We start from the raw sequence: 15272 nt of genomic DNA, 5'->3' as shown, positions 1-15272 counted from the left end.
CAGACGGAGCTAGCTCCCGCCCTCTGTCTATTTATACCTGCCTTTCCGGTTCCTCCTTGCTTGTGAATCTTCTCTGTTGGTTTCCTGGCCCTGCTGCAGCTTCTGTACTATTTGTCCCTGCTTCATACTGACCCTGGCTTACTGACTACTCTTCTGCTCTGCGTTTGGTACCTCGTACACTCATGGTTTGACTCGGCTTGTTCACTACTCTCCTGCTCTGCGTTTGGCACCTCGTTCTCTCCTGGTTTGACTTGGCTCGTTTACTTCTCTTGTTGCTCACGGTGTTGCCGTGGGCAACTGCCCCGTTTCCCTTTGTTCTGTGTTTCCTTGTCTGGTTGTCTGTCGTGCACTTACTGAGTGTAGGGACCATCGCCCAGTTGTACCCCATGGCTTAGGGCGGGTCGTTGCAAGTAGGCAGGGACTGAGTGGCGGGTAGATTAGGGCTCACTTGTCTGTTTCCCTATCCCTGTCATTACACGTTGTTTCAACGGACCGTGTGAAGGGTCCGTGGGAAAATAGGACATGTCCTATCTTTTCACGCATCACGCATCCCTCCATAGACTCTCAACTATGGTATATGCGTGACATTGCGTCCCGCAGCGCGGAGCACGGATGCACCTCGGATGTGAAAAATGGCAGTTTTTCAAGTCCGAGATGCGCAGCTTTCGTTTGAATCAGGCCTAACCCTAATACTGAATAAATCTAAGTTGATCAACCCAGGTTTGATTGGTATAAGGGTATGTGCACACACAAAATCAAAAACGTCTGAAAATACAAAGCTGTTTTCAAAGGAAAACCGCTCCTGATTTTCAGATGTTTTTAAGCCACTCGTGTTTTTTTGCTGCGTTTTTTACAGCTGTTTTTGAGCTGTTTTTCTGTAGAGTCAATGAAAAACAGCTCCAAAAACGGCTCAAGAAGTGACATGCACTTTTTCTCTGGCGTTTTTTTTACGTGGCAGTTTTCCAGCCCGTCGGAACAGAATGCCCACATACACCCACATTAACTTTACTGAAGTGTCTTGAGAGTGAATAGACATTGCCTCCAGGCAGGATGCGATGTCTATTCACACTCCCGAGACTTCGGTAAAGTTTGTGTGGGACTTAATCACAGCACAGCATGATCTCGCGAGATCACACTGTGAATGACAGCACAGCGTGATCTCGCGAGATCACGCTGTGCTGTGTGAGTAAGTCCCACAAAAACTTTACCGAAGTGTCGGGAGTGCGAATAGACATCGCATCCTGGCTGGAGGTGATGTCTATTCACTCTCAAGACACTTCAGTAAAGTTAATGTGGGTGCATGTGACAGCACAGCGTGATCACGCGAGATCACACTGTGCCGAGAACAAATGGACATGAATGGAGAGAAGTGTATGGCGCTGATTGGTCAGTGTCATACACTGCTCTTTACAACGTCCACTTGGTCAAAAGTTAAAAAAACGCCCAGTTGGGCATTAAGAAAATAATTAGCATGAATCTAAAATTGCTCAAAAATGATATTTTTTTCAAAATAAAAAACCACTGAGATAGGGCACTTATAATCTGGTGACAAAGCCTCTTTAACCCCTTCCCGACCTATGATGTGCCGGCACATCATGGATTGGGGAGGGGATGATGTTTTGAGCGGAGCCCGCTCCATACACTGCAGGTGTCAGCAGCTGACACGCTACTCTAATGGCCAGGAACAGCGATGGCGCTGTTCCTGGCCGTTTAACTAGTTAAATGCTGCGGTCAATAGCGAACATGGCATTTATAGGGTTTTCCCATGAAGGACATTTATGACATAGCCACAGGATATGTCATAATTGTCCGATAGATACGGGTCCCACCTCTGGGACCCGCACCTATCTCTGGAACATGGCCCCCTAAGCCCCGTTCCATCTTACACGGCTCCGCTGTCTCCCAGCCACTTCCTGGTTAGGTGGTCGGGAGTTACGGAAACAGCGTAACTCATTGAGCTACGCCGTTTCCGGAACTCTCATAGAACTGAATAGTAGTTACGGAAACAGTGTAGCATGCTACGCTGCTTCTGTAACAGCCATTCACTACTATGGGAGTTACGAAAACAGCGTAGCTCAGCGAGTTACACTGTTTCTGTAACTAATCCATGTATTGCAGTGTATTGTACCAGCAATCTAATGATCGCTGGTTCAAGTCCCCTAGGGGAACTAATAAAATGTGTAAAATAAGAAAAGTTAGATACATTTTCAGGAGTGTAAAAAAATATTAAAAGTTAAAAAAAAAACTAACTCTTCACATTTTTCCCCAAGCACAATGTAAGAAAAAGGAATGAAATAAAAAGTGAGAAAAAAATTGTATGTACCAAAAAATGGCTCTCAGAATCTGGTGAAACAGAACAATTTTTATTTTTTAACAAATAGTTTTTGCTTTGTAAAAGTAGTAAAAAAAAAATTTCCAATTTTTTTGTGGTCTAAAACCTGGGTACGACTTATAGTCAGGTCCGTCTCAGGCTATGTTTGTTAAGGATCTGCCAGGCACAGCTTCTGCATCTACGCCAATAGGTAATCAGTCTGCACCTGCTTCTATGTCTGTGAGACTGACTCCATCTTCCACCACTCAGGATGGCAGGCTTAGGAGTGGGAGAGCCTATCGCAGCCTGGCCAGACGGAGCTAGCTCCCGCCCTCTGTCTATTTATACCTGCCTTTCCTGTTCCTCCTTGCTTGTGATTCTTCTCGTTTGGTTTCCTGGCCCTGCTGCAGCTTCTTGATCTATTTGACCCTGCTACATATTTGACCCTGCTACATATTGACCCTGGCTTACTGACTACTCTCCTGCTCTGCGTTTGGTACCTCGTACACTCCTGGTTTGACTCGGCTTGTTCACTACTCTCCTGCTCTGCGTTTGGTACTTCGTACACTCCTGGTTTGACCCGGCTCGTTCACCACTCTTGTTACTCACGGTGTTGCCATGGGCAACTGCCCCTTTTCCCTTGCTTCTGTGTACCCTTGTCTGTTTGTCTGTTGTGCACTTATTGAGCGTAGGGACCGTCGCCCAGTTGTACCCTGTCGCCTAGGGCGGGTCGTTGCAAGTAGACAGGGACTGAGTGGCGGGTAGATTAGGGCTCTCTTGTCTGTTTCCTTACCCCCATCATTACAATGTTCACATGCTTAGCAAAAAACATCTGAAAATACGGAGCGGTTTTCAAGGGAAAATGCCCCGAAAAACGCCTGAAAACACTACGTGTGCACATACCCTTAGTCAGAAAAATACGGTATATATATTTTTTTACTTTTACAACATATACCTCGTTCTGTGAATGACAACACACTTGTAGCAGCAGTTCACAGTATTACAGCCTTCTCCTATTCAAGTGAATGGTAGAAGGCTGGTTGGCGGGGATGAGTCAGACCTGAGGATAGGCGATCAATTTCTTAGGACTGGAAAACCCCTTTAATAAACTCTCAATTTGGGGTTCAGTGAGGACCCACATTTATCCTGAGGTAACAGCACATATTGATACAGATTTACTATTGGTGCTGCGCCAGAATTGTGGCCGAAAATCCACCTTTTTTTTGTCACAAATAATTTAACACATTTATCAATGAAATGCGCCAAAAAGAACAGATGCAAGGGGGGGTGTCTTAAGATGCGCCAAATTGCGTCAATTTTGGCACAAAAGAGGTCAACCAAAAGGTAGTTTTAAGTTAGACATAAGTGTCTAAAGGTGTGCCAAATTCATCATCCAGCATGAGACTCTGTGATAAATTTGTCGCATCTAGTTTAATTTTACGCTGTCTGAATTTAAGATACTATTAGTAAAGCTGTCCCATTTTATATTACATTTTTCTTATAGGTATAGGGGTTATCCCATCAGGACAATCCCTGCACATATGCCCTTAGTGCGAGAACGGAGAGACGCTCTATATGCATTACATAGCCGCAGCTTCCCCAGCTATAACAACTGATCACTGGGTGAGCGAAGCATCACCTACTCTTTGGAAAGGGGTTCTCTTCATGAGACAATTTTTTTTTAATGATATCTTGGCTTTCGAAAGGAGCAAATTACTGTATTTGCTGCACTATTTGAACAGTGAAATCCATAAGACACTTTTTGTTTAAGTTGGTAACAATAGAGCATAAGTCTATAGAAGTGAATGGAGAGAGCGGCGCACATGTGCAGCTACCTCTCATTCATTCTCTGCCTGTATGCGGTGGTCGACTCACATGAAGGGACAGGGGTCGGGAGTCCCCAATTCCCAGACCTGCACCTAATCGGACAAACATGCCATGAATGTAGTACATTAAAAAAAAGATTGTGTTTTTTTCATAATTATAGTTTGGAGCAGAATTTAATGCTGGTTAATTGTTAATGTATAGGTTAAAGAAAGATGTGTTTTTCTGCAGTCTACTACAAATCAAGCAAGAAAATAGAAAAAATAAAAAGTCACTAAAAGGGTGAAAAAAAAGTATTCTGACACAGTGCACAAAATCTCCTACTTTCCTATATACCATGTATTAATAATAAATTAAAATTCAGGTTGCCAGCTTTCATTACTCATTAGAAGCTGCATGGATCTGTATGCAGTCAGCACTCCCAAGTTTTATGGTGAAGTGAAGCAGCTGGAGCATTTCATTGCTGGTCCCCCCTCTCACCACCGGCCGGGGAGGTGGTGAGGTCCTTCTCCATGATACGTGCACCATTGCGGTCTATAATAGTCCTTCTCAATTAATTAAAATATCATCAAAAAGTTACATTTTGTAATTCAATTCAAAAGGTGAAACTCATATTATACAGATTTATTACACACAGAGTGATCTATTTCCAGCATTTTTTTTCTTTTAATGTTGATGATTATGGTAACAGTTAATGAAATCCCAAAATTGAGTGTCTCAGAAAATTAGAATATTAAATAAGCCCAATTTCAAAAATGATTTTTAATACCAAAATGTTGTCCTACTAAAAAGTATGTACAGTATATGCCCTCAATACTTGGTTGGGGCTCCTTTTGCATGAATTACTGCATCAATGCGGCGTGGCATGGTGGCGATCAGCCTGTGGCACTGCCGAGATGTTATGGTAGCCCAGGTTGCTTTGATATCGGCCTTCAGCTCGTCTTCATTGTTGGGTCTGGTGTCTCTCATCTTCCTCTTGACAATACCTTATAGATTCTCTATGGGGTTTAGGTCAGGCGAGTTTGCTGGCCAATCAAGCACAGTGATCCTGTGGTTATTAAACCAGGAATTGGTACTTTTGGCATTGTGGGCAGGTGCCACAAAGGGATCCGGCTGAGGTGAGTGGACGCAAGCGCTGGCATCTCTTGAAGAGGAGGCTGGGGCCAGTGCTTGCCGACCCGTGGCTGCGGCTGTCAGGGGGGGAACGGAGCTGACACCCCGCAGCCACGGACATTACACAAGGCCTGCTGGAAAATGAAATCCGCTTCTCCATAAAGCTTGTCAGCAGAGGGAAGCACTCTTCCTCCAGACTCTGGGACCTTGATTTCCAAATGAAATGCTAAATTTACTTTCATCTGAAAACAGGACTTTGGACCACTGAGCAACAGACCAGTCCTTTTAACCCCTTCAGGACTGAGCCTGTTTTGACCCTCAGGACGAAGCCGATTTTTCAAATCTGACGTGTCACTTTATGTGGTAATAACTCCGGAATGCTTTTGCCTATCCAAGTAATTCTGAGACTATTTTCTCATGACATATTGTACTTTATGTTAGGGAATAAATTTGGTCGATAAATTCAATATTTATTTGTAAAAAAACACCAAGATTTAGAGAAAATTATCAAAAATTAGCATTTTTCTAAATTTAAATGTATTTACTTGTAAAACAGATAGTAACACCACACAAAATACTTACTAGTTTATATTTCCCATAGGTCTACTTTATGTTTGCATCGTTTTTTGAACATTCTTTTATTTTTCTAGGACGTTACAAGGCTTAGAACTTTAGCAGCAATTTCTCATATTTTCAAGAAAATTTCAAAAGCCTATTTTTTCAGGGACCAGTTCAGTTCTGAAGTGGCTTTGCGGGCCCTATATATTAGAAAGTCCCCATAAATCACCCCATTTTGAAAACTGCACCCCTCAAAGTATTCAAAACAGCATTCAGCATAGTAGAGGTGAAATTTACAAATGTAATTTTTTTTTTCGAAAATTCATTTGTAATACATTTTTTCTGTACCACAGAAGGTTTTACCCAAGAAATGCAACTCAATATTTATTGCCCAGATTCTGCAGTTTTTAGAAATATCCCACATGTGGTCCTAGTGCGGTAATGGACTGAAACACAGGCCTCAGAAGCAAAGGAGCACCTAGTGGATTTTGGGGCCTCCTTTTTTTAGAATATATTTTAGTCACCATGTCAGGTTTGAAGAGGTCTTGTGGTACCAAAACAGTAAAGACCCCCCAAAAGTGATCCCATTTTGGAAACTATACCCCTCAAGGAATTTATGTATGGGTATAGTTAGCATTTTGAACCCACAGTTTTTTTGCTACATTTATTTGAATTATTTTTGCAAGGAATAAGTAGAAAAAACTCCCCAACAAATGTAAAGCAATTTCTTCCGATCATAGCAATACCCCATATGTGGTAATAAACTGCTGTTTGGACCCACAGCAGGCCTCAGAAGAGAAGGAGCACCATTTGGATTTTGGATTTCTGATTTTGCTGGAATAGTTTTCAGTGCCGTGTCGCGTTTGCAATGCATTTTGACCCCACAGTTGTTTTGCTGAATTCATTGGAATTAGTCTGTAAAGGTAAAAATCTAAGTTTTTTTCTGTAAGAACTTAGACATTTTTAATTTTTAAAAGTAATAAAGGAGAAAAAGCACCCCAGCATTTGTAAAGCAATTTCTCCTGATTACGTAAATACCCTATATGTGGTAATAAACTGCTGTTTGGACCCACACCGGGGCTTAGAAGGGAAGGAGCGCTATTTGGCTTTTGGAGCTCAAATTTAGCTGGAATAGTTTTTGGGTGTCATGTCGAATTTGCAAAGCCACTGAGAGACCGAAACAGTGGAAGCCCCCCAAAAGTAACCCCATTTGAGAAACTACACCACTTAAGGAATCTATCTAGGGGTATAGTGAGCATTTAGGCCCCACAAGTCTTTTGCAGAATTTATTAAAATTAGGCCGTGAAAATTAATATCAACATTATTTCCAATAAAATGTTGAATTTTTTCAATTTCACAAAGGATAAAGGAGAAAATGCACCCCAACATTTGTAATGCAATTTCTCCCGAGTACGGCTATATCCCACATGTGGGCATAAATGTTTTTTCATTAGAAAGTAATTAACCCTTTCCGAACTGATCCATGTTTTGCTTTTTTCTTTTTCGTTTTTCCTCCCCGCTTTCCGAGAGCCAAAACTTTTTTATTTTTCCGTCAATAGAGTGGTGTGAGGGCTTATTTTTTGCGGGACAAGCTGTAGTTTTTATTGGTACCATTTTTTGGTACATAAGACTTTTTGAGCACTTTTTATTACATTTTTTGGTAGAGCGAAGGTCACCAAAAAACTGTGATTTTGCCGTTTAAAATTCTTTATTTTTCACGGCGTTCACCGTGCGAGTTCAATAATGGTATATTGTAATAGCCTGGACTTTTACGGACGCAGCGATACCAATTTTGTGTATTTTTTTTTTATTTTTTTACATTACTGTAGAGAAAAAATGTGAAAAGGGTTTATTTTTGGACTTTAAATATTTATTTAATTTTTTCCACTAATAATAACTATTTACTTTTGTTTTTACACATTTTATTAGTCCTCATAGGAGACTTGAACCAGCAATCGTTAGATCACTGGTAGAATACACTGCAATACTAATGTATTGCAGTATATTGTCATTTTTACAGGCTCCTGCAACAGCGTGTTCGCTGTTTCTGTCCGTTAGTCCCGGGTATCAGCTGTAATACACAGCTGACACCCGCAGCGTATGGCGCGGGCTCAGCGCGTGAGACGCTCCATATATCACCCCCCACACCACGACATGCTATTAAGTCATGGTGTGCGAAGGGTTTAATGCGCAGCGGATGGTGCAGAGTGAAAATTATAATTTTCCACTGATGTGCCATTTTAGTGCACTATATGTTGTGCCCAGTTTGTGCCACAAATACCTCATAAAATTTTAACCGGGTTCTCCCGGGTATGGCGATGCCATATCGGTGGACGTAAACGGCTGTTTGGGCACGCTGTAGGGCTCAGAAGGGAGGGACGCCATTTCGCTTTTGGAGCGCAGATTTTGCTTGGTAGTAGCTCTGGCGTTTTGCTGGTATTTCAGTTTATAATGTGGGGGCATATTTAGGCTGGGCAGAGTACATCAGGGGCATAATAAGAGGGTATAATAATGCGGTAAATAAATAATAATCCGCAGATATGTGGCCTTTGTGGCACTTATAAATGGCGCCTGATCTTATCCGCTTTTGGAACACTCTGCACATTTTGCATCGCCATAATCTGGGAGCAAGAACTTTTTTTATTTTTTCACCACCGGAGCCGTGTGAGGGCTTATTCTTTGCGGGACAATCTGTAGATTTCATTGGTACCATTTTGGGGTACATGCCATTTTTTTGATCACTTTTTATTCCATTTTTCGGCAAGCCAGGTGACCAAAAACCATCAACTCTGACAATGATTTTTATTTATTTTTTACAGCGTTCACCCTGGGCTATAAATGACCATTATATTTTATTCTGCGGGTCGGTACGATTACGGCGATACCATATGTATATAGTTTTTTTATGTTTTTCAGCGTTTGCGCAATAAAATAGCTTATTTAGAAAATAATTTATTTTCTGTGTCCCCATATTCTGAGAGCCATAAGTTTTTTATTTTTCAGTCAAAAAAGCGGTGTAAGGGCTTGTTTTTTGCGGGACGGGTTGTAGTTTGTATCGGTACTATTTTGGCGTACATGCGACTTTTTGATCACTTTTTATTGTATATTTTGGGAGGGGTGGTGACCAAAAAATAGTGATTCTGGCATTGTTTTTCGTTTATTTTTTTTGCGGTGTTCACCGTGCGGGAAAAATAATATTATAGTTTTATAGTTGGGGTCGTTACAAACGCGGTGATACCAAATATGTGTACTTTTTTTTTACGTGTTCATTTTTTTTTCCTATAATAAAAGACTTATTATAGGAAAAAAAGCAGTTCTTGTTTATATCACTTATAACTTTTATTTTTACACTTTTTTAAAAACATTTTTATTCTTTTTTTTACTTTCTTTACTTGTCCCACTAGGGGACACTTAGTCTTGCAGCTCTGATCGCTGCTGGAATACATTACACTACTTACGTAGTGTAATGCATTCCAACTGTCATTGTGATGTAACAGTCACACTGACAGGAAGCCTAGGAGGACCAGCAGAGGCTGGTCCTCATAGGCTTCTGTACATGGCAGGCCGGAAGCCATTGTCTAGCGTCCGGTTGCCATGGGTACCATCGCCAGCCCCCGTGATTTCAAATGGGGGCTGCCGATCGGCGCTAAACACCTTAATTGTGGCGTTCAAAATCGAACGCCGCAATTAAGGGGTTAACTGCCAAAACCAGCGGCGATGGGCCGCTGATCGGCAACGGGGAATGCAGGGCAGACAGCCTGCACAGTTAACCGCTGCTGCGGTGTAGCGCCGCGCGGCGGTTAATTGTCAAAGCACAGACGTTACTGCACGTCAAGGTGCGCAAACTTACTGCACACATTGACGTGCATTAACGTCAAGGTGCGGGAAGGGGTTAAAGGCTTAGGAAACATTTTCAGGTGTTTTGTTTTGATTAGCTGATTAGAGTGTGACATCATGAGTCTACAATCTTCAACTTTTACCCAATATTCTAATTTTCTGGGAGACAAAATTTTGGGTTTTCATTAACTGTTAGCCATAATCATCAACATTAAAAGAAAAAAATGCTGGAAATAGATCACTCTGTGTGTAATGGATCTATAGAATATATGAGTTTCACTTTTTGAATTGAATTACTGAAATAAATAAACTTTTCGATGATATTCTAATTCATTGAGAAGGACTAGTGTATACCTTATGGTACTGTACTTATGTCAGCAATATCTGTATGACTATATAACAACCAACTAAGGTGCCAAACCATAGCAGCAACATAGTCGATCTCAGTGAGCTATAAAATAGTCACATTGTAGACCAGACCAAATGTAGACCATATGAAATGTCTTAGTTTTGTCAGTGATTCATAAGATATTGGCATCTGTTCTTTACAATATAAACAAGCAACACTACAAAACTTCTCTTACCAAACTCCGCTGACACAGCGTGTAGACAAAGCTCTGGGTGCTATGGTAGATCCCTGTTGCATAAAACCTCCGACTGGAAACCACAGACTGTTCCCAAGAGAATACTGATTTATTAGGAGATTGCATCCACCTTGTACACATGGATGAGGACTGTACCATTCATATGGAGTCAAACTAAATAAATAGGACACAACATATCAGAGATATTGGGAGACATTTAGGGTAAAAACAAAATAACTGGGTAATAATCTACTTAAATAAAAAGGTATCTATAGTTAGATAATATTTCGGCGTTATTTAACTGATTTGAGAGCTATCCAAGTTATTCTACGCACACACACGTACGGTTATGGCTGCGGCCGCGGACCACAGGCATAACTTAACCGCCAGCGGCCGCAGACCGATGTGCTCCAGCCGGCGTCTCCCTCCTCGGAGACGCCAGCACATGCTGCTGCTCTGTTCCTCTGCTCTAATTAGGGTGCATGCGCGCTCTTCCCCGGCCTCAAAGGGCCAGCGCGCACACCAGTCCAAAGTTTCCTAGCCAATCCCTATACACCCTGGACTTTAAAAAGGGCTCTGAAATTTCTCTTCTTGCCTGAGCGTTCTTGTTGTGTCTGCCCATGTTCCTTTATTGCAAATGGTCCCTTAGTTGTATCCAGGGGCGTAACTAGGAAAGACTGGGCCCCATAGCAAACTTTTGACTGGGCCACCCCCCTTGTAGATAGTGCCTTTTTTACAGCCCCACCCCCCCCGTAGATATCTACAAAGGGGGCTGTATGGCGTTATCTACAGAGGGGGCTGTATGGCGTTATCTACAGGGGGGGATGTATGTCGTTATCTACAGGGGGGCTGTATGGCGTTATCTACAGGGGGGGATGTATGGCGTTATCTACAGGGGGCCTGTATGGCGTTATCTACAGGGGGGCTGTATGGGTTATCTACAGGGGGGCTGTATGTCGTTATCTACAGGGGGGTCTGTATGGCATTATCTACAGGGGGGCTGTATGGCGTTATCTACAGGGGGCTGTATGGCGTTATCTACAGGGGGGCTGTATGGCGTTATCTACAGGGGGGCTGTATGGCGTTATCTACAGGGGGGGCTGTATGGCGTTCTCTACAGAGGGGGCTGTATGGCGTTCTCTACAGAGGGGGCTGTATGGCGTTCTCTACAGAGGGGGCTGTATGGCGCTATCTACAGGGGGGGTTGTATGGCGTTCTCTACAGAGGGGGCTGTATGGCGTTCTCTACAGAGGGGGCTGTATGGCGTTATTTACAGGGGGGCTGTATGGCGTTCTCTACAGGGGGGGCTGTATGGCGTTCTCTACAGGGGGGCTGCATGGTGTTCTCTACAGGGGGGGCTGTATGGCGTTATCTACAGAGGGGGCTGTATGGCGCGAACGACATACAGCCTCCCTTGTAGAGAACGCCATACAGCCCCCCCTGTAGGGAACGCCATACAGCCCCCCCTGTAGGGAACGCCATACAGCCCCCCCTGTAGGGAACGCCATACAGCCCGCCTGTAGGGAACGCCATACAGCCCCCCCCCTGCAGGGAACGCCATACAGCCCCCCCCTGCAGGGAACGCCATACAGCTCCCCCCCGTAGGGAATGCCATACAGCCCCCCTGCAGGGAACGCCATACAGCCCCCCTGCAGGGAACGCCGTACAGCCCCCCCTGTAGGGAACGCCATACAGCCCCCCCCCCTGTAGGGAACACAATAGAGCGTCCCCCCTCCCAAAAAAATCCGACCTACAGTGTGTCCTACTAAAAGACATGTATCCCCTATCCACAGGATAGGGGATACATGTGTGATTGCTGGCAGCGATAGGGAGAACGGGGGACCGAAACTCCCCCGAAGTTCTCCATGACTAACCTCTGACTTCCGGCGTCTGTGCAGCTCACTAAAAATAAAAGGAGCGCTGGTCACGCATGCGCACAAGCGCGACCGGCGCTCCATTCATTTCTACGGAGCTGCCGACACAGACCCCGGAAGTCCGAGGTTTGTGATGGAGAACTTCAGGGGACTTTCAGTCCCCCGTTCTCCCTATCAATGCCAGCGATCACACATGTATCCCCTATCCTGTGGATAGGGGATACATGTCTTTTGTTTAATGGCAGAGCGGGGAGATACCTCCCTGCTCTGCCATAGTCGTGTTCAGTGGCGTCGCGCTGTAGCAGCCATAGCGGCTGCTAGCGGAGCCTCAGGCCATGGTGGGGGCCCATGCCGGCGGGTGACACGGGCCCCCTCATGCCGCGGGCCCCGTAGCAGCCGCTACGGCTGCTACGGCTTCTACGGCGGTAGTTACGCCACTGGTTGTATCCTGTATCCCGTATCCAGTAATTGTGTTTGTTCCAGTGCGAAGTCTAGTGTCAGAGTTGAGAGTGTCATCTGTGCCAAGTGTCATCTGTGCCAAACGTCTGCTACATCAAACGACTGCTACATCAAACGACTGCTACATCAAACGTCTGCTACGCTAAGTGTCTGCCTAATCTGCTATCCAGGTACTCTTGTCCTAAAGTCTATTATTGACTGTTGTTTGGCCAGCTGCTACTCCGCTACGGCGGAGCGTCCTAGTGGATCCACATACCCCATAGCCGTGACACGCACACTTGACTAGGAGAGGAGAGAGGAACTTGTTTAATTCAATATTTATTATGTAAAGTATGTTTCTCTAACTTTTTTTTCCTAGGTGGCGTGACAGGCCAGTTTTTCTCTACTTCTAGCTGATTGAAGGGGTTGTCAGACAACAGAAAAAGTTATTTAGTGGTTTTCAAATGTAAACTAATGAAACTTACAAATATACTTTCATGCTGAAATCTAGAGATGGCCCAATATTACTCCCCGTTGCACGGTCCAGGAAAGTAAAGCTTCCTTCCCCTCCCTGTGTGTTGGTGACTTGTATGAAGGGGCTGTCTTTGTAACGGCCTCCACCCATTGTCGGCGCTCTGCACTCACTATTCCCCAGTTCTCTTCTTCCTCGTTGCTCAGTGTCTGGCAGCTGCTCCAGCCGGCAAAACTCTCCACTGGGTCCTAGCGTGCAAATTTTAAAATCCATCACCTGACTCACTATAAAAAGCTCCTGCTCTGGAGCATATTGCCAGAGCAATTTGGTTCCTTTGTGTTCCTAAGTGTTTCAAAGTCTTCCCAACTGTCTTCTGTTTGAATTCCTGTGTACCGCCCTTTTGCCTATTTTTCACTGTCCTAGCCTGCCGCCTGCCCTGACCTATTGTAACGTTTATCCTTACGAATCTCCACATTCTGCCAAGACCTTTAGTGCTCCTGACCACTCTACTTCTACTAATGTCAGCCATCACCAAATGAGACTACTCCGGGGGTAGCGACCTGGGGTTTCCCCCACAGCGAAGTCCACATCCCTGTACAGGGGTTAAAGGGTGTAGACTAGTGGTTCCCTTAGATTCCGCTCCCCGGAGTAGCCACAAGTCAAATTCCTTGGTGACAAGGAGGGTTCACACCGCCCCCTTCTGGTCCTGCTACAGCCCAATCCTTGGACTTACAGTCTGGCTCTGTTCAATAACCAAGCCATCCCGCTTCTCAGTTGTGACATAAAATTACTAAATAAAATTTTCTGTCATCGGACAACCCTTTTTATAAAGGAAACCTTGGTGACCGCAGATCCAGCTTCTGAAAACTACAATAATCAGCTGATTCCACCAGGGAAAGCTACCGCTGGACAGACCTTTCCACCATCATCAGCCTCTACAGGTGAAATGTTGTATGACATGATGCTAATGGCAGGGCTGAGTCCACCAGAGCGGCAGCTGCCCTTTCTTCGTAGCTCTGTGATCTGGGTAATACAGAAGGTCATGAGCATCATATTGTGTCCATATCCTCTTATAGGTATATGCCATATGCCTTTACGATGTGTGTGTGTGTGTGTGTGTGTGTGTGTGTGTGTGTGTGTGTATATATATGTGTATATATATATATAAAAGTTGTTTTTTTTCTGATGAGATGTTGATTATATTATTTTTTTTCTTTTAAATTTTCCATTTAAACTAGGCTGTGGGATTGCTATTGTTGAATTACATGTTTAGGAATGTATAGTGGCATCAAGGTCTTCTTAGGTCGGAAAATAGGTAGGTTTAACAAAATTGTTTTCTTATCTTTAAATAACATTTTTCTATCCGTACAGACATTTGTACCGCCTTACAATGCTTAGTGTTGCTAGGGAGTGCAAGCACGGATAATTAACTTTATGATTTTAGTGAAGCATAGTGACATTCCACCAATTATACGTCCCAAGGTGACTGCAACTCATCAGCCCACACACACTGCACACTGAAAAGAACTGACTACAATAAGAAAAGAAAAAGCACATATGTCAAAGGTGCCTTATTATTCTTGCGGCACTTGAGGGCTTCTGGGAAATGTCAATGGACCACTGGACACTGGCTGAATGAAAAAAAAAAAAAGATCCTCATACTAAAATAGCGGAATAACTACACATTAGAATAAGCAATGGATTTAGTTTCTTTTTTGTCATAATTATCTATGGTTCCATTTTATTATTTGTATGGAAGATACTAATATTTTACATCATGTGTGATTTGAATAATGCCTTTATCAAACAAGGACAGGCACTTATTTGCTGCGTGCACATAGAGTCCCATGGCATTCTGTGTGCTGTCATATGGTACTGTGAAAGTGATTAAAATCATGTTTAAATGAATTCATTTTGTGCAGCGGCCATCTTGCCTCGAGTTGCCATCTTGGTTGTTTTGTAATGTATAAGAAAGTCGTTGATTCTTTATGACAAGTTTTTATGTTTCTAAGTTAAGCTATCTTTGACCTTGGTTCCCATACAAGGCTTGGAGGGAAGGAACAGGGAGTGAGATAGGAGAGGGAGACATGATCACATATGCATGTGAGTATGTCTCCCCCATCTTAAAAGTACGATCTATTATATTCTTGCCAAGAAAGATAAGGCCACCTGCAAACCCTGATGTGTGAAGAATTATAATAATGCATTTGAAATGTATCGTATGTCTGAAATTGGCTGAATTCTAAATATTGTCACATTGC

General features: G+C 43.5%; 1 protein-coding gene across 1 annotated transcript in view; it reads right to left on the bottom strand.

The window, feature by feature from the left end:
- The window catches only part of GRIK4 (glutamate ionotropic receptor kainate type subunit 4), a 289366-nt gene that overhangs the window by 11725 nt on the left and 262369 nt on the right, over positions 1 to 15272 (bottom strand). The window contains exon 15 of the mRNA XM_075840105.1: positions 10228 to 10401. Within this exon, the coding sequence (XP_075696220.1) occupies positions 10228 to 10401 (174 nt within the window). The remainder of the gene's footprint in view (positions 1 to 10227; positions 10402 to 15272) is intronic.

This window comes from Rhinoderma darwinii, chromosome 10 (assembly GCF_050947455.1).
Source record: "Rhinoderma darwinii isolate aRhiDar2 chromosome 10, aRhiDar2.hap1, whole genome shotgun sequence".
NCBI lineage: Eukaryota > Metazoa > Chordata > Amphibia > Anura > Rhinodermatidae > Rhinoderma > Rhinoderma darwinii.
This window is presented reverse-complemented; position numbering and strand designations above follow the sequence as displayed.